This window comes from Motacilla alba, chromosome 3 (genome assembly GCF_015832195.1).
Source record: "Motacilla alba alba isolate MOTALB_02 chromosome 3, Motacilla_alba_V1.0_pri, whole genome shotgun sequence".
Classification (NCBI taxonomy): domain Eukaryota; kingdom Metazoa; phylum Chordata; class Aves; order Passeriformes; family Motacillidae; genus Motacilla; species Motacilla alba.
The window spans coordinates 98,854,264-98,879,950 of NC_052018.1; the positions used below are offsets into that span (position 1 = coordinate 98,854,264).

The 25,687-nt window shown below is 39.5% G+C and overlaps 1 protein-coding gene across 6 annotated transcripts in view; it reads left to right on the forward strand.

Annotated features, from left to right (window-relative positions):
• Window positions 1-25,687, forward strand: part of PELI1 (pellino E3 ubiquitin protein ligase 1) — a 43,748-nt gene that overhangs the window by 14,446 nt on the left and 3,615 nt on the right. For 5 of the 6 annotated variants that reach the window (XM_038131974.1, XM_038131972.1, XM_038131973.1 and 2 more), the window contains 5 exons: window positions 21,000-21,141; window positions 21,384-21,513; window positions 22,992-23,093; window positions 25,086-25,283; window positions 25,397-25,585. In XM_038131974.1, coding sequence (XP_037987902.1) covers window positions 21,071-21,141; window positions 21,384-21,513; window positions 22,992-23,093; window positions 25,086-25,283; window positions 25,397-25,585 — 690 coding nt within the window. In that variant the 5' untranslated portion in view covers window positions 21,000-21,070. Of the gene's footprint in view, window positions 1-933; window positions 11,625-20,999; window positions 21,142-21,383; window positions 21,514-22,991; window positions 23,094-25,085; window positions 25,284-25,396; window positions 25,586-25,687 lie in introns of those variants that run through there. The other variant, XM_038131975.1, reaches the window with a different exon arrangement.

Genomic DNA, 25,687 nt, shown 5'->3' on the forward strand with positions numbered 1-25,687 from the left:
ACAGTCTTGCATAGGTAGGCTGATAGTGATCTTGCTTATGCTGCTGAATTCAATTGCCTTCAGTGCAGCTGAATCCTTGCTTAGCTGCATAATTGGGATCAAGTATCAGGTTTGGTGAAGCGACCTGGTAGATGATGAAAAACAGAATATGGGCTTCAATTTCTTAATTTCTTTTCCTTACTTAGCGTGCCTTTTCTAGGGTTTGGGTTTTTTTTTTGTTTTTTGGAACAGTATGCTTAGAAACAAAGTCAGTCAGTACAATTGATCATCTGCTAATCAGATGAGCTACAGATCTCAGTTTAATTTTTGTGAAACATTGGGAAGGTTTAATATAGTAATAAAAAGAGAGAGAGAGAAGTAAGTCTTCTGCTTTGTTACTATGACAGGCAATAATCCTTCCTTGCTGACCAGTACCCTAGCTGTTCCAGCCATGGCATGATGTAGTTTTATTTTTTTTAACAATGGCTTTATTTAGATTATCCTTTTAACTAATGGTTTTGGCACGCTTTAAAAAGACACTTAAGGAAGAGTATCTTATTGCAGAATTCCAATCTGGGCTAAACTTACAGGCTGCAAGTATTTTTACTTCTTAACGTTTAATTAGAGAATCTTCATTTGTGACAGTAAAAACAGTCTTTGGAGCCTGTTGAGTTTGCAGGCAGTTACCTGAAAGGCTGAAGTTCTGTCAAAGGATTCAGTCTTCTGTATGCTGGAGCTGGTTTAGATTACTCTGTGCATTTGTGGTTGAACAGAGATTTCATGTTGCTTTCAATTAACAAGAAAGCTTTTCTTATGATCTTTGATTTCAGTTGGCTGCCACTTCTCTGGGAGTTTTGACTGTAATATTTCAATGCCCCTTTGTGTTAAGCCTTCTGTTATCTCTGCTTAACTGTTGTATACCTTTTTTTTTTTTTTTTTTTTTTTTTTTTTTTTGCCAGTAAAGATAAATCTTGCTGCTTCAGTGTATACAATCATAGTGGTATTGTTTTGTGGGTGAGAATTGCATCCTTTCTTTTCCTTATACAATTGTTATGGTTTAGGTAGACTTCTATGTTAAAAGTTAAGGAATAAGCACCATGCTATGTCTTTGGGAAACAAAGACATTTATTTAAATGTATTAATAAAATAATTAGTAAGTAACATGTGAGGATTTTCATATTGCTGAGTGAGAGAGGATAACTGGAAGAGACAGGACTAGCTGTGAAAAGAAATCCAGAAATCCAGTAATTCCTAAACTTGCATCCCTTCATGGTAGGCTCAGTCCTCTTTTTAAGAAGAAGGACCTAGAACAAGTAAAACATATAGTTAGTCCTGCAGCTGGGCTTTGGCAAATCCTAGTACAGCAAATGTGAGGATGCTTAGTTGTAAGTTTTAATAGCAGAAGCAGTAAAATTCAGGTTTCTGTCACAAAACTGGGAATGTGCAGTTGTTCCCAAAAGTGATGCTTTGCTCCATGGGCACCAAGCTGTAACTCAGGGTTCTTGTTGGACAAGTTTCAGGGCTGAAACTTTGTGTCAACAGCTATGAGTCTGCATTTTGCCCATAATATTTACATCACTCTTTTGAGTAAATGAAAAAAGTGTATCTTATTTCTGATACGAGAGAGCTGCCCTAACTGTAAGATTTTAAGCTTGGGCCACAAATTGGTTTTAAAGTGAAGACTTTTATAGAAAATAGGTTTTTTGTGCTTACCTGTTTTTATTGTTTTTGGGTTTTTAAAAATTTTTCTGCAATTTAAATTAAGCGCCTCCCTTCTAACAAGGAAAAGAACCCTCAGCTTGGAAGTGATTACTAAAATAAAAATACTTCAGAAAATAATGAAATTTTTGGAGCTGATATACTCCTCATGTTGGTTTTGTAACATTGTATAGTGTTGATAACATGTCAGAGTGGCTGACCTTGTATCTTTTTGTGCTAGCAGTCATGTTTGCATGCAAGGAAAACGATTATAAAATTGAGGAGAGCAAGTTTCTGACAGTGCTCTAGTATTTGTATGGTTCCAGGTTTATTTTAGGGTTAAATCCACACACTTCCATCAGTGAAATGCTAAAAGTGCAGAATGACTTCAGTGTTTCAAAAAGTTGAGGTACAACAGTGGCCTCCAAGCCAGAGAAAATGTTTCCTTTCCTTTATGTTTAGAGAATATCTGTTCTACAGCTGGGGTTGATGTTGTTGGAGTGAGGCTGAGCATGCCTGAAAATTTGTTCTGACACTAAGTTGTGTTGAGGCAACACACAGTGAGTGCTAAAGGTGGCTCTGATGATCAGCCTGACAAACTTGTAGTTTTCATCAAAACTCACCTGACACTTCAAAGTCATGCTGGGTGTCTAGTGTTGGATTAGCTCCAATGACTTTGCCATATTTGAAGTTCTTTAGGTTTTTTTAGTATTTCTGTTGAATAGTTAATTACATAGATGATATTCCTTAAATGTTTGAGGGGTTTTTTGGTTCGTTTGTTTTTTGTTTTGGTTTGGTTTTTTTTTACTTTGAATTGGCATTGGTCCAGAAGCTTGAATTCTCAGACGTCTCTGGTGAATCTGGGTAGTGTCTTCTTAACTTGTGTTAAGGTTGCCCATGACAGTTCATTACCTCTGAGCTTTCTGCTCTGCAAAGGGATGGCAGGAGGTATCACTAAGCGCAAGAGTAACAGATGACAAACAGAAAATTAAATGTGAGCAGCGTTTCTACAAACCTCTGTGACTAGGTGTGAACGAGGCACCCTGAGTTGTGAGTAGCTATTAGTATTTGAAACAATGTTCACAAACAATATCAGTCCAGACAGGGGCAATCTACCCCGAAAAGCTTGCAAAGATCGCTTCTGAAGAGCCAGATTTCTTGGAATGAATCGGTCTGCACTGAATGGCTGACTGAAAAGAGGCAAGAGAAATGGCTCCTCCAGACTAGACTGTTACTGTTAACTTTGCTTTGCTAGAAAAACAGAATCTAAGGTTTCCATGGAAGATACCCACACAGGCAGTGTATGGGTTAAAGTGGAGGCTTCTCTTAATCTCTTTCCCAAGTTTCAGAAAGGAAGAAATCTGTACTATATTAACCAGTCAATGTGGTTAATAAATAAGTGGTGCTGTAAATCATGTGAAACTTATTTCCAAACTCTTTAAAGTACTCCTGTGTTCTGAATCGTTTGGTACTGTTCAAAAATCACTTGGTTGTGGTGCTGTCAAAACTGCTGGTTTTTGTGGCTATATGCACTTTTCAGTGTATTTGCCCAACAATGTTTCCTATTTCCTGAATGGAAAAATTCCTCTTTGAGAGAAAACAAGTAATTCTTTGCACCATGCCTGCCTCTCAAGGCGTACAGGTACAAAATGCAGAGCCGAGGTCATTACTAGAAGTGAGTTTGCAAGTGTGAAGATACATCTGCATGCCAGAAAAATGCCTGAATGAGAAAGAAATGTAGATTTTATTTCAAGCTTGTGTTTGTTTAAATCTAGCTCCATCTTTAACTGTTCAACATTTTTTTTGCTTTGGAGGCTTCTCCAGGTAGTTTTGAAATAAGAGCTGGTAAGTACAGAAAGCCAGAGTCCTGACCAACATAGAGCTTTAAGCATGGGTTTTTGTTTAGTGTTTTGGGGTTGGTTTTGGGTTGTTTTTGGGGTTTTTTTTCCCCAGAAGAAATTGTTCAGCTGTTTTGCTTGAACATTTTATGTCAAGTAAATGAACTATCATTAGTTGATAAGAAATATGATGAACTTGTGTTCTCAAATCTCAGTTTTAAGAGTCTTAGTTTCTAGGCCAAATTTTGAAGGTTTATATTCAAACAGAATTCTGCTGTGGAATTCTTTTGAATCAAGGAAGAACATTTTTTGTCTTCAGGAACACTTTCTTTGCTGGTAGAATTACAGAGTCAAAGTGCTGCCTTGCTGATGTAGTTGCATTAGAGTTTGCAATGTGATGTAGCATCATTGAAAATGCTGGAGCAGTCCATGAAACTACAGCTGAACTTTTTAACACTGCCTCACAATGGCTGCATCATTTGGCAGTTGCTGGAAAAATGTTCTGCCACAGTGCCTGTCACTATCCCTGTACTCGACCAATCTAAAATTACTTTTGTCTTCATCTGCTAAATTTTGTCTGACATATGCTGAGTAGACAAGAAGCAATACAGATTTCAAATGCCTGGCTCTTTTGAAAGCAAACAGACCAGGCCACTCTCTTAGTACCAAAATGCCTTTGCTTATCTTTTATGACCCACGCTCTTGGGAGTATTTCTTCTTCCAGTTGTAACTGAAGGCCGTACTAACTTAAAGTTCCCATATTGAGATAGATACCTTCCCTTATGTAAAAGTAACATTTTTCTTTGGACATAGAAAATTGAAAATTTGAAACTAGTGATAACCTTGAAAACCTTCAACTGTAGTCAAATGTGAACCATAATGATTTCCTTAGCTCTTAATTAAAACCTGACCATATAGTCAGACCGAAGTCCCTTGGGTCCCTATAGAAATAGTACATCTCCATCTCCATGGTTGAGGTATTCTCTCCTGGGCTTTTTGTTTTCTGGGAATATATTTGGCACAATAATACCAAACATAGCATGTGACAGGAGCCAAGAGTACCTACCAGTTCTCCCTTGTACCTCTAAAGAAGTAACTGTATTTCTGTCTCAGCCAAGGAGTAGAATTTAGGGATGGCATCTCTAGCACTGGACTGCTACTTGGGAATGACCTTTTTTTTTGTTAGATGTTAGTGCCTGCATAGAGGTAAAGTACAACTGCCTGTTTATTTTTATAAGCAATAAACCTCTTACCCAAATTGGATTAGAAGTGTAGGAAGTAAAGTATTGTGCCTGTATATGCTAAATCATGCATTGCCTGTGAGATTAGAAAGAAAAGAAAAAGAGCTGATCAACTGGCATGGAGTTTTTTTTCACTGAGCAGTAACAAACTGTGAACAGGCAGGGCGTCCAACACCAGAAGGTATTGGAACTGTACAGTTTGAATTCCTGGCTGTAGGAGCTGATGTACATGAGAACTAAAGTGTGGAAAAAGTTAGTTTTGTGTTTATGTATAAATGTGAGTTGTATTAGTATAAAAGCTGGTTCACCTTAATTTTTAAGGGGCAGCTTTTAATGTATCAGGACATATTTCATTATTCCTCTATTAGAAACCTATTGCATGTGACAAGTAATCAATTCTTGTTCTCTTAGGTTACTGCCTAACATAACACTTGTTCTGTACCTGAGCTCATAAAACAGTGTTTAAAGTATTCCTAAAAAGACGTCCTTGACAGTCACAACTACAGGAAACAGAGGTGAGAAACCCCGTGTGTTTGTGCAGAGCTCTGACATCCCCTAGCAGGCCACTGTGCAAACCTGACCCTTGGCTTGCAGAGAGGAGGCAGCCCTCTGACAGCTCTCCAGAGGAATAAAGGTCATATGCTTTCATGTGCAAATGCTGGAGGTGACATGTTTAGAAAGGACCGAGTTTTGTACCTTGTGTAAAGACTGTCTAAAGTTTGAAGTGAGGGGGAAGAATATAGTAAGATGGCTATGTTTAATAGCAGTGATTTGCAAAATACTCAGGTATAAACTACGGACTTGGGACACTGTTGTGCAGGAGTGAGGGGAGCTATTTTGAAGTTATCCAGCCCTTTTTTTACCAGAATCATGGAGGGACTGCAGTCAAAATGGTGAGAGACAAGAGTTTAGCAAGTGTGGTTAGGAATTTAGGATAAAGCAGAGAGCTGTTGGATAGATTTGACTTCTTGCTTCATGATCTCTTTGAGGGTAAATATATTTGCCTTCTTGTAAGAGATCCATTTGTGTGATGTGGAAGTTGATTAGAAACTGTACTGAATAGTTTTTAAACTTTGTCCCTCCTAACATAATTTTTCTCTAGAATGTGAGTGTGGGGAGACAGCCAGTTATAGCTGAATTTCTATAACTGAATACTTTTCTTTTTTTTTTTTTTGCTAATCTGAATGAATAATCTAGTGTGAAATGTTTTTCATCACTGAGATAAAGATGTTTTTCAGAACTGAAAGTGTTACTACTTCTAGCAACTGTCTTAGAATTCTCTGTACAAGTCCATGGTCAAATGATCTGGCTTTGTGGGAATGAAAAATTTCAGGTAATGCAGGTTCAGCTAGTTCTACTATAACCTTAAAGGCTTTGCAAGTACAAAAATTGTGTTTTGGAAATGAATTCAAATTGGGCCTCCCTTTTTTTATTTAGAGGAAACCATAATACCTGAAGCTCAGTGAATCTGTGTTCTGATGCTGTAAGTTTGCTGAATAACATCTAAAAACTTCTTTAAGGAAGTGCTTGTGCATAGCCAAGATTAATTGAACCAGAAATGATCCTAGAGAACTTAAAAAGAAATCTTTTACAATAGCTTTTTCCAGGTACCTGGGAAATGAAAGTGTACTGTCTTGGAAAGAAGCCTGGTGCAGCTACATCTGTATGGCTCTGACTTGGCAGATGACTTGCATCAGTTTGACCTTTTTGGAAACAAATGTGCTTTCTTCAGAATTAGGCTTTGCCTATCATTCTTTCAGTCTTGAATTTTTAGGAATTCAGCACATCTGATGCTTCAGGTGGTACTTGAAGGCAGGTGAAGAACCATCTGTCCTGGTTTTATCTGGGATAGAGTTAATTTTTGTAGCAGCTGGTACAGTGCTGTGTTTTGTTTAGGATGAGAGTAGTTTTAATGCACTGATGTTTTGCTGAGCAGTGCTTACTCTGAATCAAGGACTTTACAGCATTTTGTGTTCTGCCAGCCAGGAGCTGCACAAGAAGCTGGGAGGCAGCATGGCCAAGACAAGTGACCCAAACTGGCCAAAGGGATTCCCGTAGTGGACATCATGTCCAGTATTATAAACTGGAGGAGTTGGCTGGGAGGGGCTGGCTGCTGATCATGGATGATCTGGGCATCAGTCAGTGCAGTAGTGAGCATTTGTGCATCACTTTCTTGGGTTTTCTTTCTTTCTCCTTTTATGTTGTCTCCCTTTTCCTTACTATGTTTTGTTTTAGTTTATTTCAAATACTTAATAGTTGTTATTGCAACCTGACTGTTTTACCTTTTTTTCCCTGACTCTCCTGCCTTTAACATAAGCCAGGGGAGGTGTGAGCAAGCTGCATGGTACTTGGTGACTGGCTGGGGTTGGTTAAACCACAACATTGTTTTAAGAGCAGCTTAATTCCCATATGTCTTACTTTGGCAACTATTGCTGTGTTGAATTGCTCATTGGGACCCATTTCTCTTGTGGAGGACTTCCCTGGTGTGGTTGAGGAACAAGCTCACAGAAATGTAAGGGTGGAACAGGACTTCATAAGAAATGCTCATTAGGTTTGTCCGATGGCAAAGTGTGACTCCTGTGATAGGAAATGCCTCTGTGCAGTGCGATGACTTGTTGCCCCTCTGTAACTAGGCTACTTCGGTCACAAACTGCTCCACAGTTGCTTAATGATCACCATGGTTGGATAAGCAACATTTTAGAGTTGGCAAATCTGTTTGAAGGAGAATTTTTTGTGCCTTAAGAATTCAAGATTCTGTTTAGATCTTTTACTCAGCTGTCCTGCAATTCTAATTAACCCCTCCTACCCCTTCCAGAAGTGGTCAGTGTAGATAAGTTCATAAAGTACCATGTACCCTTCATGTCACAGAAACTTGAGATGCAGAAAAGGGTTCTTATCTGGAAGCTGTAGCTATAACAATGGACCTTTGTTTTCTTGGCCCTTGTAAGAATTTTCTTACTTCTTGCCATAAACCACCACACAGTAGCGCAGGGGATTAGGTAATTTCCTTCCCTTCTCCTCTTCCTGCAGATTATTTGATTAGCATTTCTATTGTATACTCTAAATAGCATGTTCTTGGCTTCAGACTGGTCCCCCCCCTCTATAATCTCTTTAAAACACTGTAGTATGACTTTTTATTAGCAGCGTGACATGGGAACTCCTTGCACAGAGATTACATGTGACGTAACACAATAAAAGATTAATGAGGCTGGTAAGTCAGTAATCTTCCCTTCTTTCTTCTTCCCTCATGCACCTGAGATTAGGCTTCTGGGAACCCCCTAACAGTGCTAATGCCTTAGAAAACGTGAAAAATTTTTCTTATTTGGATATCATTGGCTTTGATCAGAGTTCAGCCCCTGACTTCATGGGAAACTGAGTTCAGGTTGTGTATAGTGTATGTTCAACATTCAGCATAGAGTATACAAGTATACCTCCTCATGGGATCATTACTTATCCTGGTCTTCCAGTAGGTGTTTTGCTCCCTTTTCTCAGTGTTTCTTCAGTCTCTGTTTTTATATAGCCTGTGTGCAGTAATTTCAAGCTCTTATGCTGCATGGGGTTTTTAGTCCACTCCTTGCCTGTTTTGTTGAATAAAATTATCAACAGGTTGTTTAGAATATCTGTCTTGAAAGGTAGTAATATACTGATAAGGTTAACTCCAGCATGAAGAGTTTGCCATCCAGGCTTTTTGCCAGTCTGGACACTAGAGGCCATAGTGTTGCCTGTTGCTCCTATCTGTAAGGCCGTCTTTTTAGCTGGAGCAGCTAGAAATGCATTCCTCTTCAGAGCTCATGTTGAATGTCATGTGGAATCACGTAATTGTATCAAACTGTACAGCATCTGTTTGTGACTCAGATAGAAGAACATGACGATAGAGCCCTTTATTTCTTTAACAACTTCAAAGAAAGAACCTCCCCTGCAGTTCAGCATCACTTCATGAAATTAGCAGTGATATCTTGGGCTACAGATTGCATTGTTTTAGTCTGGCATGGTATCTGTACTCCAGGAGGAATCAGCTTGCCTAGCGACAGCATGCTGGAGGCATTTCATTCCAGTCCTCAAGGCATGGCGTAGTTCTTGTGATTCTGTGAAAATCATTAAACCCTCCTCATCATAAAAGTGAGGGGCAGTGTTGACACAAGGACAGCTGAGTAGAGCATGGCTGTGAGTAAACACAGGCAGGGAGACAAAGTGGTTCAAACTCTGTTGGGTGAGATTCAGAGGCAGCCACATAGAAGTGTGCCTAGGGCCAAAATAAACCCTCAAAAAACCTGGATTAAGATGGGGCATGATTAGCTATTAAAAGGACATTGTGTGGCGTTGCATGATCGCTCCAGAGGGTCACTAATATGAAGGCAGGTAAGGGTTGTTATCTGCAGGAGGCTGGTTGGGGTGGTAGAAAGAAAATCCACCTGCAGCTGCTTCTTAGGTGGCTGCAGCATAAAGTAATCTACAAGCCTATTAACCTGAGTGCTGAACAGCTCTGCATCTGTAAAATAAAGAGTGTCTGGAAATAAAGGAGTTCTAGAAGCAAATTAGTCTTTGAGTTCTGCTTTTCAGGATGTTTTGAAACGGTACAACTCCAGCTTTACAACTTGTGTGAGAAAAGTAATGCAGCTTAGAAGTGGTCATACAAATGTAACTAATCACTGTGGTTAAATACCTGAATACAGAGCACCTTTTGTACTCTTGGTGCCATATCTGTGTGTTAAGTGATACTAATGCAGTCCTGATGTGGTTTTCTTTTTTTTTTTTTTTTTTCCCTTTTAAAACAAAATCACAAAAGCCCTGATTAGAACAGCATTCAAGCTGCCAATTTTGTATAGGCTAGGACGAAACAGAAAAAACTTGAAAGTGATGGGGGAGGCGAGGTGGTGTGACTCCTCCACCCCAGTAAAAACTGCCATTTTAAGGATCTACACATTACCAGTGAAAAAGCTGGGTTTGTGTGCCAGTGGCACGAGGCTGTTGATTTTTGGCAGGGACAAGGATTCCCTTTGAACCTAAATCTCAAGATCAGGCTTGATGAGTCTCTGGTGTTTCTGTTGAGATGGATGCAGAAGGTCCCTATCCCCTCATTTGCATTGGTATAATGGCATTACAGAATAAACACACAAACAGATAAGCAAAATTATATGTGTTGAAATAGTTGGGGATTTGTATGTGGTTTTGGTTTTTCCCTTAGCCCCTTGCCAGTCATCTGATAGCTGTAATAATGACCATACCATTTCAGAGCAGTGTTCAGTCCTGTGGTTTTTTTGTCAACCAGAAGTGTGTGAACACGGGAGCACCTGTACATCAGTGTTTCTCCAGGCACTTTCCAGTGTTTGGCAGCTGTGGCTCAACCACTTCTGTGGAGCAAGGTGATATCTTTGTACTTAGTCATCTATGGTAGGAGGAAAAAAGTATCTTTGAGCCTATGTATAGTTTTATTATCCAGAATAACCTATGGACAAGGTGCTCTGCAGCTAAATTTTCTGGGTAGATGACAAGATCCTGTAACAGGACAGATGTACTGTATTACTTAGGGGAAAGTTTGCTGTGGAGTACAGGTTGAGAAGAGAGAAAACACAGATGCATTTACCTTGTTCTCAGCAGTAAAGCCGACTTCTATGGAGCTGCAACTTAGGTTGTGTTATGGCATTATCAACAGAAAAGCTGTTTTGACAGTTCTTAGGCTTGAGTGTTACCCAGTGGCTATATTGTAAGGTGAACTGGAGAAGAGTTCTGTTAAAAAACAACAGAGCAGATAAACCAACTTTAAAACATTGACAGATCAGTCCATAAAATTGTGTTTAAAAGATTAAGGTCCCAAGCCAAGGAGGGAGCAGTAGAAACAGGAGCAGCAACAGTCACATGTACAACATGGAGGAGATGTGAAATGTCAGGCTCTATCTACATTGCTTGAGCCAGCAGGCAAGAGCCATCTAGCCCTTCTTCACCCACTACAGCTGTGATGTAAAACTTGATGTAAAGGTTAAGCTGCTGTGTCATATCATGATTGTAGCAGCCTCGCAGCATTTTCATGATCAATTCCACGAGGTAACTTGGAAGCTGTGGTAACTTGATCACCACTTTATGGCTCAGACATTTAAATTATCCCACCCACTGGCTCAGTGCAGTGATTTTGGTGTTGGTGGAATGAGAAATGAGCTCATAACCTGGTCTGGCACATGCAGATTTGCCTTTCTAAATGCACATCCTACAGGATTGAGCTGTTTTAGCATCATTGGCCATGACAGTCCAGTACACACAGGTGGCATCTGCAGGTGTGTCATGTGTCCAGTCCTACAGTATTAGTGAAAACAGAGATAGCAATGCCTGAAGAGTTTCTACTGGTATAACTCTCAGTGTATTAAGAAATTACTCTTTGTGTGGGAGGTGAGGAAAGCTAGCTGGGCTAATAAATTATGGTTAAAAAAAAGAAAAAAGAAAAGGTATAGTATGCATGGGTACAGTTATATAAGAGAAGGAAATAAATCAGTGTTTCTCTGAGAACCTCATCCGCAGAGCTGCCAGGCAATTGGGTTTCAGTATTGTTCTCAATACACCCTCTGCTTCCTTTTTTCCTTTTTGGGGCCAGGGATGGATGAATTGATGGAGCAGGAGCAGGATGCTGGTTCTGCCTCCAGCCAATGCTGTGTGGTGCTGCGGTGTTTACCCGGCTTACGCAAGGCAGAGCCGGCCCCTCTTGAGGCAGGAGGTGCTTCCCACAGCTGAAGTAAAAGCACACAGAGCAGTCACTCAGTCTGGCAGTTGCTGGGGGTTTAAAGGAGTTGGTGGATTTCGGCTGATTTTAAACAAGTTCGGAGGGTTGGGGTTTTTCTTCTCCACTGTGTAGGAATACTGCAAGGACGCAAATATCCTGGTAAGTGCTCTGCATGCTGTCATTTTTCCCTTCTAGTGTGGTATTGTTTCAGTCTTTCTTCTAAAAGTCTCCTCTGTTGCAGTGGTTTTCAGTAATGCGGTAGAAAGGAAATCTGAGAGCAGGCAGTGTGTCTGCAGCCTCCCCTTCCACCTCAAAGAGGCAGAGACATTCAAAGTGCCCAGCATAGTAAGTGCTGTTAGATCATAAGAAGTGTCAGTCACGTCTCATTTTTAGGGTGTAGAGCAAGGTGCCTTAAAACTGCCATTATTTAAGAAAATCCTACCAAGGGCAATTTCTCATGGAGCTCTTGAATATTTCTGTTGTCTAAACCGAGAAAAAGGCTTTAAATGTAGCTGTAACTCCTATTTTTGTAAGATGATATAGATGCTATGTGAAAAGGCTTTAGTGTAATACAAACAGCTATTTAGCAGATACTTTGGTACATGAACTGCCTTATCAGGAAGTCAGAGGCTCATAAAAAGCAAAACTAATGTTCAGGCATGTAGAACAAGAAGTCATTGTGGTTTTTTTGCAAACCTAGGCTCCTCAGCCATATATTCCAGTACAGGTGCATCAGACAGTGGATTTTCCTGGACTTGAAAAGCTCTATTGCTTTATGTAAGAATAAGATGCCTCTGTTTTGGTCTAAACTTTTAGGAAGTTTTACTCTTGCGGCTGACTCTAAGTGAAATTTGGGACTGCCTTTTTTTTTTCTTAATGTGATACTGTGTAATTAGTCTGAAGTAGTGGAGAAGGATAATGTTAAAGGTTTCTAACTGTAGAGTTCTCTGCAGAACTATACTTCTGTACTAGTATTGTATGAAGTTTTTTTCTTTTCTCTTTGTATTTTTGCGAGGCACTCTGAAGATACAAATAGGTGTGCTATGGCTAAAGAGCACCTGATGTTCTCCCAGCATGCCTCTATGTAGTATTATTTTATGGCTTTTTCATATGGGTTACAGATTACAAATAAACTTAATTTGATAATCTGAATGAAATTAAAATAAAATCAAAACTAATTTTTTCAGTGTAGTTGGTACTAACAGCCAAAGGGCAAGTGCAGCCAGAACATCACTGAGAAAGCTGCAAATTTATCTTCTGAAGCAGCTTGTGTGAGTAACTCTGGCAGGTAGTTCAGCTGATGGAGCAAGGACAAGCTGTGGTGTTTGGCCCTCGCGCCGCAGGGTCCGAACCCCGTGCGAGGCTCCGCATGTTGTCACCGCTGTATCCGAAAGGGGCAAGGGGGTACAGGCTGCGTGTAAATGGAGCAGGTTAACTGGTGAAGAACTTTCTCAGCTAATTAAGGATACAGATAATGTTGCAGTGACAGCTTTAAAATAGACACCTTGTGCTAAAAGACAAATGTTTTTGGCTTCCCACACGCAGTCTGAATTACATCATTTATAACCCGTAGGAGGTTATCGTGGTTTCCTCAGGGGAGGATCAGCTGTTACTTTTCATAACTGAAAAAAATTCTGGACTATTTCTTTTTCCAGGGGAATATTTTCAGAATTTATTTTTGTCAGTCTGTTGGAATGGATCATTATTGATTACATAAATCTTCCAGGTTTAATACACCCAACCACATTCTTATGTCTTCAATGGCAGCTCAGAATAAGGGAACTGAAGTTAGCAGAGGTCGTACTGAAATCAGACTCCTGTGCTTAGGTTTTTTCAGTCTTCTGAAGAGGAATGCTATTTTTGAGTACTATCATAAAGTACAGATTTTCATATAGGTGCCTATAATAGAAGTCCTGTTCTAAAACACTTCCCTTGCTCATTGAGCAAGGTTGCTTGTCCTCAAGGCGCTGTTCCTGTCTTTCCTGAAATTGCTGAGAGCTTCTCAGACCTGCTTCTGAGGCTGAAACAGAACTTGAAGCAGAATACTAGATGCCAATGCAACCAAAACTGCTGTTTCTTAGACTGGACAAAATTAGATGTGGCCTTAGAGCAAAACAGTAGATTTTCTCTTGTCTATCAAGTTAATGCCCCTTTCAGAGTGTCCACTGACAATGGGTTTTTGTGTGTTTATGTGCTCTCACATGACTTATTTCCAGGATGACCAGCCCACTAATGGCAGGTGTCCATGGGAAAAAGATGCTTCCATTCTGTTTGTGACAACAAAAAACTCCTCTATTGAGATTTTACAGATGTTCTCAAGGCATAGTAGTAGATAGCTGTTGCATTGGTTTGTGCTTGATGTCCTGTGCAGGATCAGCTGCTTGCTCATTTCAGAACTTGGCTCGTTGTCTTGATTTTGATATCTTGTTGTTGTCTTGCTTTCATATCATAAGACAGTTGTGTGTCTATAGTGGATGACTAAGCTTATTCTGAATTACAAAAGAAAAGGTGTACAGTATACACTAAGGAAATAATAAGCCATACTAAAGCAAGAGGCTGGACTGATACTCCACGCTCCCAAGGCTTATTCTTGGGGATTTTGATGCTAAAAAACTCCCTTTTCTAGAAATAAGAAAATTAAATTTTCTTCCTAACAAAGGTAGTGTATGGCTGTTGATCTAAAGTGATAGGCATTTAAATTGCACTAACAGATGCGTCGCTATACTTTTCCTGTTCATCTGTAGTGAAAGATGCAACCCTACACAGAATGTGGCTAATCTCAAAAGTGGAGTCTAAAAACTGATGATGGTAAAATTTACAGGTGTGTGTGGGAAGGAAACGTGAGCTTGTTTTTAACTGAAAATTGGGAGAAGTGTTAAAACTGGTAGATAAACACATGTTCTTTTTACCCAGTGATCACTTCAGTAAAAACTATTTTAATACAAGCTTGTAAAACTATTTATAGGAAAAAACAGTTAAAGGAGAATAACTTTCCAGTGGTGACTGTTACTTCACCCATCACGTGGAAGAAAGTGATTTCTCAGCCTTTGTCTGAGCTTTCAGAAACATAGTGATGCAAGGACCCAATTCCTTGTTGCTTGCACCAGTGCAGATCAGTAACATTATTGATATTGTTTGTGAAACCTGGCAAGCTGGGCTTGGTGGGAACACATACTCAAATGAACAGTCAGTCTGCTGGGAATTACTGTGGGGGTTTGGGTGCTTGTTTGGGTTTTTTTTTGGGGGGGGGGGTTTGGGTTTTGGTGCTTTCTTGTTGGTGGTGGTTTTGCTTGTTCTTTTCTTTTTTTTCTTTTTTTTTCCCCTTCTTTATGATTAATTATTGCCTCCTCTTTCCGTGCTTGCAAGTATCTTCATCTTGAGAGACTAGTATTCTGTACAGCTTGTTGTGCCTCTCAGTTACTTAACTTTAGTACCCAGATTTAAATCTGGAAATATAGATTTTTTTTTTCCTTTGAAGTGGTGAGATGTAACCATAGAAGAGAATATGCAGTGCTGGAATACTGTACATGTATTCAGAGGATTTTGGGTTCTGATCTTGCAGTCGCCGGAGACTTGCCTAGTGGAAACTGGAGTGATAAAGAGCTTAAATGTGTAAGTGGATATTGGCAAACTTAGGTCCTCAAAGGACTTGTGTATTCTCAGGTACTGTCACACTATTCAATGTGAATTGTTTGTTTGCAGAACGGCGTTTTAAATCCAAATAAAGCTGTAGACACTAACGTGTAAATCTTGAGGGATAAGGACAAAATCTTGTTTCATTGGTAATGGAGTTACTTATAATTTATGTCTAGCATATGCACTTCAAGTGCATATTCTAGTTGCTTGATAGAATTGTGTGGACTTCGTAAAATCAATTGTATTCCTGGAATAATTTGGGTTGGAAGGTTGTTTGGTTCAGTCCCTGGTCTCAAAATGGGACTGGACTGCCTTTGATCAGGCTGTTCAGAGCCACATGCAGCTGATCTCCAAAGATGGAGATCTCATAGGCTCTGTGGATTGAGGGCTTTTTCTCTCCCATAATAGCTAATCAGGATTTTCTGTGTTGTAGCTTGTTTGTTGCCTCTTGTTCTGCCACTGTATAGCTGTCAAAAGGACTAGATTCCATTTTGTCCCTATTCTCTCTGGTTTAGTACAGAATTTCTCAGGGAAGAGCTGTATGTGAGAATTGCAAGGGTAGTCAGTGCAGAACTGCAAATAGTAAAAAAAGTAAAAACATCAATAGATAAGATAGACTTTATTTTTAAAAGCAAAAAAAAAAAATCCAAACCTTAGAATATGTAGATACAGAATATAAATATAATATTATAAAAAGTGAGGGGAAAAATCCCATTTTTTGCATCTGAATCAGCATATTTTTATTTTAATATATTCATTGACAGAGGACTTCTTTCTATACTGTGTAAGTGGTTTTCTATGCAGTATTTCAGAAAAGGGCTAGTCTGGCACTAGCTACAGTTGCTAGCAGCCTATAATGCTGGCTCTGTGTTTAGAAAATGACGGTAATTTATTACAAAGAGACTTTTATTCTAGTATTTTTAGCTTTCAGACGAGTGTTTAATGAATCTCTGCCTGGGCTCATTGAATTTATGTTCTCCCCTCCCCTGCCCCATTTTAACCATTAAGATACTGCTATTCTTGCTGCAATTCCAGAAATTGTACTTGGTCTACAAAATAGCAAAGTTAATTCACAAGATGCTGTGCCTTACTGCAAACAAAATCTGAAGACTTGTTGAAGCAACTAAAGACTAGTTGTGAGTGAGTCTTGTGACCAGGAAAGGCAGCTGAATGGTTGCAAATGACTGGTTAAGCTAGAGCTGGTAGTTCAAAACCAACCAAACTTCATCTGTCTCTGTCCCTTGTGGAAAATGATGTGCCTAAGGAAAGCGAGCTCTTAACCTCACCTACTCTGAAGTATTGTTCAGGAGGTCTTCCCAGGGGATTGCCTGGATGCAGGGACCAGTGTTTGCATGGGACAGGAGAGACTATGATGACTTTTCCTTCTACTGGAATGGAGTCAGAAATCTGTGGCTTGCTTTCTCAGCTATAGCAGTCTTTGCCTTCTGTGGCTTTAGTGAGTACTAGAGAGCATGAAGGCTTGTCAGAAACCAGACTTACATTCCTCAAATTTTAAATGCTTTTCTCAGTTCAGGTGTCACTTTCCAGTCCTTCAAAACAGTTGCATGTGATAGTATTGAGCATTGAACTTTCTGCTGCCCCCAGAGGAACCTGTGTTGAGAATAAATATATTACCTGTTCATGAGTTCTTCCTGTTCCAGTTTCCTATTTTTGATACTGAAGAATTTTACCTGGTACCCATTGTGGTTTGGGGCTAACTGCAAACAGTTGTACTTGCCTTTAGCCTTGCAAGTTGCTTTACTCTCAAAATCTTTTCAAATCCATAATATAGGACTGTGCAGAGGTAAGCATTTTCAGGCTTTGGTCTCTTCTCTCTAGCAGAAGCAGAGAGCTTGACATGAAATGTTTGCTCCTGCCAGTTCTATGATTTTTGGAAGAACATTGGATGAGATGGAATCTTGTAATTGACATCTTATTCCTTATCAGTGTTGAGTGTTCTTGGAGGAGTTTAGAAGAGTCTGTTGTACAGAGCTTTCTCCAATGAAGCCTGTTCCACTGATGTCTGGAAATGCTGCTGCAAGAAGCAGCAAAAATGTAATTTGTGTGTATTTTGTTCAAACAGTTGGTTCCTTAGCTATATACTGGCCCTTCAGAGCCAATTTGTCTTTTTAATTAGCCTTTCCTAACTTTTTGAAGAAAAGTAGTACTCTAGAAATAAAAACTGGTCAGGTTATACCACAAGAGAAGGCCCATTATATATTTTGGTGGATCCTTCTACTCAACAGTTTTCCTTCTAGTAAGTTCTTCACTCAGCTTTAAATGATTCATAAGCCTGCTCTATTTCAGGAGTGGAGATGTTATCCCATGGCAGATTAGACTCATCTCCAGTGGGATAGCATTTGAGTTTTATTCTGAGACATGAAATTTCCCTTGGACTGATCTTCAGGACCTCACTGGAAGGATATAATTGGTCTTTGTTATTTCTGGGAATAAAAATATTTTCCCTTTGGGTACAGTGCACCAGGCCAATCACACTGGATGAGAAGTAGTTTGTATGTTGGGCTGATTATTTTTTTTAGGACTACTTAAACTTGTATGTACTTGAGTTGAAGTAATCTGGGGGTGTAGTAGTTGTGAAAGTGGTGTGTGAAGCTCATAAAGGTTCTGAGATGTATTTGAAAAAAAATGAAGTCCAAACATTTCAGCTAGACTTTTGAAAGTGGATGAGCAAGCTGTGTTATCAATGATGGCTCTAGATTTCTAACACTAAAACCTTCCTTAACTTTATTAAGAAGTGGATTTCCATCATGTGCAAAGTAAACTTGAGTGGATTTCTTTAAATGTAAAGCAAAAGAAAATGTTTTAAGGAGGAACTGAGCAACAGATGTGGGACATCTTTCCTTGTACTGAGATTCTCTGTATAACTCTTTGTATTGCTGAAACCTATCCCTGGGAACTGCTGACCCCTTTTATCGTTTCTGCACAGTTCCCTGGTCACTTGTGCAGGTAACACAGTAGAGTCTACTTTAACTGTTCATGTGTTATTTTTGTGAGGCTTTGAAGTTGACTCAGCCTGAGACATGTATTTTTTTTAGTTTTCCATTAAAATTGTTCCCTCGGATGAACAGAAGAAGAGGAGAAGCTGTACCAAACCCGTTCTTGTACTAATGGCTAAAGTTATTTTAAATGTTTGCCTTCCCACTCTCCCTAAGTGAAAGGATTAGCTCTTTAACACTGTCATATGGGGTTATATTGTTTAAATCTTTGGATGCTGTGGCATGGTGTTTCCTAGTTCTATCCTGTTTCCTTATAGGCACTGCTGTAGTTTCATGGCAGTGAAACTACACTAGTGCTATTTCTTGTGAATTGTTAAATGTGAAGGCAGAGGACAACTGTTGGCCAAGATGAAATTAGTTGTATGCGAAGAAGACTGAATTGCAGGGGAGAGGCTGTTGAGGAGATCAATATTCAAGCAGAAAATAGGTTAATCATGTAGGGAGGAGATGAGAAGATGAGCTCTTTCAGAAGATACCTGTACAAGCAAGTATAATGCAAAAAGATCTTAAATAAAACAAGAAATGCTGAAGTTGATTGTAAAAATACTTCATAGAAAACATATCTATATTTTTAATATACAGATAAATCATGAAGATTTATACTCATTTCATAAGTAGAAATACTTCAGAAGGGAAACGCATCTAAAGAACTGAGCGCTATTAAACACTAGGATCTATATAGTTCAGTGTTAATGTCAGAAAAGCAGCCCTGAGGTGTGTTCACAGGCACATAGTTGGAGTGTGGTGCTCCAAAGCAGGGTGTGATGCCAGGAGGTAAGGAGGGCCCTGGAAGACATGAAAACTGTGAACACAGTTAATGTTGTGGGGCTCTCTATCAAATGGGACAATCTCCATTTCAATGTATTGTGACTACTGGCATCATTTAAGGTCACATTTTCATGCGATAAGTTTGCTTTAATGTCTTCATTTTAGAATTCTAAAGGCAAAACCTACAACAGTGAGTAACCTCACAATCCCAGGGGAGTTACTGCTACACTTGGGTCAACAATCCAGAAAGGCTTTGAGCAAAGTATATTCCTTGACTCTCTCCTGTGCCACTGCCACTGTTCCTGTGTGGCAGAGGGAGACTGCTGGATCAGTAAAATGCACTTTCAGACCAGCTGAGTGATGGGTACCCTAAGGCATGAACCAGGACAGCTACTGAGTGAAAGTGCTCACTGCTTCCCAGGCAGCAGAAAGAGCTTGGTGTCACTGTTCTGGAGATGGGACACAGACACTTCACAGCATTTGTTGTGCAAATCAGGATTGTTGCAATGCACTCATCTCTCAGGGGGTCAGGGTACTGTTGTGATAATATTGTACGTGCTAGCCACAAAGACAGGCTAGGCTGCAGTTAACTTATTTCAAGCACTATGGAATCTGCAGTACCCAGACTTGAAAAAAATAAGATATTTGGAAAATGATGAGAAATGAAAGGAGAAATTAAAGATTCCTATTTACTCTCCTGGTTGTGTTCTGCAGGCATCATAGCAAATACTTTGAGATAGTGTGATGTCTACAACTGTATTAGTGAGAACCCCTCCCAAATATGTGGAATAGTGTGAAGGAACAAACTTGAGTTTTTAGAGCAATGTGAGCTGATTGCAGATGGCAATCAACATATGCATGCTGAACAAGAACTTTTAGATTTGAGAAACATGTTGAAGGCCAAGCTTCTCTGTGAAGGAGCAAAGACTGGGAGAGATAAGGTCAGTAAAGGGATCTTTGCATCAGCTTCTGAACAAATGTGAGCAGGCTGTCAAGCACTGCCACATCTTTTTCTCTGTTCTTACGACATAACATGGGGATAGATAATATCTGCATGATGACATCTTTTCTGCTAATAACCATGGTCTACTTAAGGTAGAAGAAAGTGGAGATACAGCACTGTAGTTGAGATCAAAGTTGATGACAGGGTTCAAAAAGTGCTGTGTGGGTCAAAAAGTGCATTTGCACAGAAGGCAGAATGTTAACCATCAGTACTAAAAAAGATTAGCAGCTCTTTGAGTTGGTATGAAAACTCACCTGGAAGGACCAAGTGAATGTTCCTATTTCTGTCAAAGACAGCCTCAAACAGGCTCTCATCAGCTTTATTCTTTATCAGGAAAGTGCTCTGCTGGGTAGGCTTTCTCTAGAGGAAGGTCAGAGATGAGCTGCGTAGGTCAAAAGTGTCTGGAAATGCTACTAATGAGAAGCTGTAAAAAATACAATATGAACTGTTCCTCAAAGCAGAAGTCTGAGTAAAAAATGCACTTCAGGACTGTTTTCATTAAGAGTTATGTGGAATTCCCTCAGGAAACCTCCTTCAAACAGATGTTTATATCACTTCTGTCTCTGGCTAAACATGAGCAATCACAATGCATACCCTGAACTTTGATGGTAGGCTTGATATCAAATTGTCATACAACTTCCTTCCATCTGCAAATCCAGAAACTTCTTAGAAAGCTCTGAATTAGACACTTCACATGAAAACTTTTGCCTGTCTAGCTAATGGTCTGGTCTTGCTTTGTGGGTTTTGTTGGGTTTTTTTCCTTTAAATTTAATGCCTATCTGGTTCTATTTCTCAACAGCTGAATGAAATATAATAAATGAAGTTATGTATCATTTATTCTAAAAACTAGCATGGAGGAAAGCAAGTGTGGATGTTTTAAGGCCATAGTGGAATTTTCTAAATGCATTTATTTTTGTAATCTCGCACTTCTTCAAGGCAATTCAACCTTAATTCATGTGGTTTTATATATGTGTTTTTAAAAATTATTTCAGGCAAAATCAAAACATGGAAAACACAAAATATTTTAACTGCAGTATCAGAGTGGTGTGCAAGTTTGTGTAACTGGAATAGAGTATTCTCTTACACTTAATTTTGGTTTTATTTTTACAGGAAATAATGAAAAAAGTGTGCCACAACTCTTGATCAGAGATCTGAAGTTTGAGAAGTCATTAACTAAGCTCATGTTTTCTCCTGATCAAGAAAATCATCCATCAAAAGCCCCAGTCAAATATGGTGAATTGATTGTATTGGGGTAAGTGTTTGTGTGTAAGAGTCTGAGGGTTTTCTATGCTGTAATCCTGTGGACATGTTTCAGTACTGTGATAATCAATTCTTGGATTTAAATGCGATTAATTGAAAATCTGTAATTAGTAACACTATACTAATTGAAAATACTTGGTGCTTAGAATGAAAGTTCTTGTTGGTATGTATCTCATGAGAAACTAAGTAATACAGGAATGATGGACTTTGTTCTTTTTCTGTGCTTTTTGATAGGTACAATGGGTCTCTCCCAAATGGAGATAGAGGGAGAAGGAAAAGTAGGTTTGCTTTATTTAAAAGGCCCAAGGCAAATGGGGTGAAACCCAGCACTGTGCACATTGCCTGTACCCCTCAAGCAGCAAAGGTAAGCTCCGTTTCTCCCTTCAAGTTGGTCTGATTTCTCCTTGTGCCATGTAAAGAGCTGTTAGGAAATGGTTTAAATAGCATAAATATCTGGCTGTGAAAAGAATGGTTTGTGTTTATCCATAGTTTTTTAGTACCTGTCAGGGTTAGCAAGAAACAATTCATCAAAGAAGATTTGGTGCATAGTCCTTGCCATAGCCAGAAAAAAAAAAAAAAAAGAATTTTGAAACATGAATGTTCTGGGCACAGGGTAGTCATCTATTCTAGATTTTATGTTTTGTACTCACTCTGCTTTAGGACTAACTTTGCTTCACATGCAGCTGACTTTTAAATGATCCTTGCCCAAGTTCCACGTGCACTTGGTGCTCCATCCAGTGAGTGGGAGTTTCCCAGAGATCAGGACAAGTGGGTTTTGCAGGGTATGTTTCATAGGGCTTGTAATCAGAGTTCCCATTAAGAAGCAGAAAAGGAAGGGCTTAGGCCCTGAAGTTGAACTGTATTTTAACAGTGTATGTCAAAACTAATACATCATCACTAAGGTATTACCATGAAATATTGTGGCTATTCAAGTGTGTGTGAAATTGTGTTCAATAACTAATGGAGCATTTCTACTAAACAATGGAAATGGAGGATGCTTAGTGGTTGTTTAGAAAGTGCCAGTGACAAGATCAGGCCTTTAAACAAACATGGTAGTGTTAAGTGCTTGACTCCCAGAATACCTTGACACTTAAGCATCTTGACCCTAAATTCAGGGAATGGTATAAAGTATTCTGAAATCAGAAGCATTTTTCTAGCAAAATTCATGTAGTGGAGCTACATTCATAGTAGATCTATGAAAAGAACATTTATTTTTGCAAATTCTTTATGGTATGGTAAGTGCTGTTTAGCAGCACTTTTAGAAGTGTTGGTTAGTTCCCTAGTAGGTACTAACCAACTGAAACCTTTGCCACAACTTCTGCAACCTATGTTGAGTTTCTCCATTTTATCCTATTTACCACCACTTTTTAATCTATGTATCTTAAATCAGTCATTACTGATTTTAGTATTAACTCAAATCCTGGTTTTAGAATGAAGTCCCTAAGTTTTTTGTCCTCACTTTGCTGTTGGCCAAGTTTACTCTGAGATTGCCATGAAGGTGTTACATTCAGTTTTAGCCTTTGCATTTGGTTGTTTTGTCCTTTTGTGTTCAGGCCAGTGTTGCTTTAACACAAAACATGACTAATGATATGCCCTGGTTATGTTTATTTAGTTGCAGCATGTGGTGAAGAGACCAGTTTGGTCTGTTGCTGAATCAATCCTGCAGCTTTTTTTTAGTGGCCAGGACTGGGTTTTGTGAAGTTTAACTGTAGGTGTGTCATTAACAACCATCTGCCTTAATTAGCAGAAGAGGCTGATGTTTTATATATATAGTGTGCTTTGCTCCTGTATTCTGTAGAATCATTGTGCACTGGTTCAATAACATTTGGCATTTTTCCATAGGCAATAAGTAATAAGGACCAACACAGCATATCTTACACTTTGTCTCGGGCCCAGACAGTAGTAGTTGAATATACTCATGACAGCAACACAGATATGTTCCAGGTACGTGAAGTAAATGTGTGTGTTCTCATTTTTGGTAGTTTCAAGCAAGGCATCTTCTCAGCAAGCTTTTTCTCTCAGACCCAAAAATTTGTGTGTCAGTTTTTGCACTCACTGTTCAGAGCAATTTAATTCAGTTCATTCCCAAAGCCATCCTGTGAACAAGGCTGTGTGTCTGTACATCTCTTTTAGACTTGAGCAAAGGTGAAAGTTGGGGAATTTTGTGACTAATGCACAAGATTATGGTTTTGCCTTTGCTGGTCTGCAAGTCACATAATCTGTCTCCTAGTCCCTCCTTGCAAAATGAAGAATAAAGGGCACCTTTCTCTTCAAGCACTTAGAACTTGGCTTCTGGCATTTACAAAGGGATTTGGGATCAGCCAGTTGGAGTCAGGGTAGAAGAAATACAGTGTGGAAACACAGGAAAGCTTTTGGCACAACTAATATGAAAAATACTCTGAACTTTTTAAAGCAAACCCAGAAATGTCTAAAGCACTGGGAGATGTGAAGAGAGGAGCCTTCAGTGCTGATGCTGGCAGTTCAAAACAACTTTGCTGCAGTTCCTGTGTGTATGAGAAGGGACCACAAACACATCTGCAGCTGTGGTGTGCCCTCATATCTTTTAATTGTTTCCTGTTTTTCTCAAAAGGAAGGGGTTTGTTTTGGGGTTCTTTTTAATGTGGGCTTTGTTCTCTCTGATTCCCAGACTGTGATCTTGTGTAGCTTTTTTTTTTTCCCCTCGTTGTTGCCACTAGTTTATGGCAAAGAGTTTTGCTGTCACAGCATTTAGCTGTGACGCCACTGCAGGATCTAAGGAGGTGGGAGGTGTTGGGAAGTGGTGGAGGAAGCTGCTTTGCAACTGCAAATACAACAGAGCAAAAGGGCTGTAATGAAATCACTGCAGCATAAGCTATTGTTTGTGTGAGTGTTCTCTCTTCAGGCATGCTCTGGCATGTGTGCTGCTCTGAAATCACCCCTGGCAGTCCCCGTGTACTCATGGGTTATCCTGCCTAAGAAGTAGTAGAAAAATAGATTCTCACAAAGCAGTTTTAGTCTCATGAAAGCTCTCCAGCCCTCACCAAAAAGCACCTCAAGCTTTTGGGTCTCTTGCTCAGCAGTTAATCAGTCTTAATATAATCACCTATTTTCAAAGAGCCTGAGAGCTCTGGAAATGAGTGAGTAGTAGTGTGTAACAGGGCTTTAAACCCAGCTATATGGATGTTTGGGAAAGGGTTATTTTCCTCTTTGCGAGAAAAAGTACAAGATGAGTTGACTGGAAAAGCAGGGGGTACCTATGCAGTTTCATCAAACTCAGTACAGTTGTGTGGGACTGCAAGACTCACAGTTCCCTGCAGCCAGAAAAGGAAGTGTAGCTAGCAGCAAAACCTGATTGTAGTCAGATGTTACATTCTTGTGTTCTGAGTGTGTAAATGTAGCCCCTCTCTGCTGCTGCCACCTGATCCCTGGTCTTTCACAAAAGGTTTGCTGCTTCTCAGTGCCTGCCACAGCTGAAGAGACAGCTCACATAATCTGATTTTCATACATCTATACCTTGACTTAGTCTGGCACTGTTCAGAGTGTTCTGGGCATACAAAGTGACTGCGTGTCACCGTTCTTCCCTCTAAATGCTGTTCCCTGGCTGTTTTGGTGCTCCTGCAGCTGGTCTGCCTGACCTGAGTGTAACCTCTCTGATGAAAAGGCCTTCAATGGGAAATCATCTCAGAACTGACTTAATTACATCATTTTATTTCTCCTTCCTTCACTTGGTTGTACCCAGCTTTTAGAATAACTTTGATCATTTGGAGGCGGAAAAATTCATCAATTCAGATGAGGCTTTAGAAACCTAAATTGATAGACTGGTGGACAGGAATGCATTAAACTGTAATGTCATGATTTTTGTATTATTGTTTTTAATTGCTTTGAATTTGAATAGTCCTAGACCCAAAGACAAACTTCTGACCAGTTGTTTGGTTTTTTTTTTTAATGCTTTTCCAGATTGGTCGGTCAACGGAGAGTCCTATAGACTTTGTAGTAACAGATACAGTTCCTGGGAGTCAGAGTAATTCAGATACACAGTCTGTGCAGAGCACAATATCAAGGTTTGCCTGCAGAATCATATGTGAACGTAACCCTCCCTTTACAGCAAGAATATACGCTGCAGGATTTGACTCCTCAAAAAACATTTTTCTTGGGGTAAGGGAATTCTTATTCTTTTTTCCACTAAAAGTTCATTGCACGCTTATCTTTTTAAAATAATTCATAACTCCAGCCAAATTAAAGGTTCTCATTGTTGTGATTTCTTTTAGGAGAAAGCTGCAAAGTGGAAGACATCAGATGGGCAAATGGATGGACTAACAACAAATGGAGTTCTTGTTATGCATCCTCGTAATGGATTCACAGAAGACTCCAAGCCAGGGGTGTGGAGAGAGATTTCTGTGTGTGGGAATGTGTTCAGCCTCCGTGAAACCAGATCAGCTCAACAAAGGGGAAAAATGGTGAGAGGAGTGACCAGTGTTTCATGCAATCTGTTTAAAATGGTGCAGCCATAAGGGGTATAATTTGGGCATAGAGCTGGAATCTGCTGGAATTCCATGTAG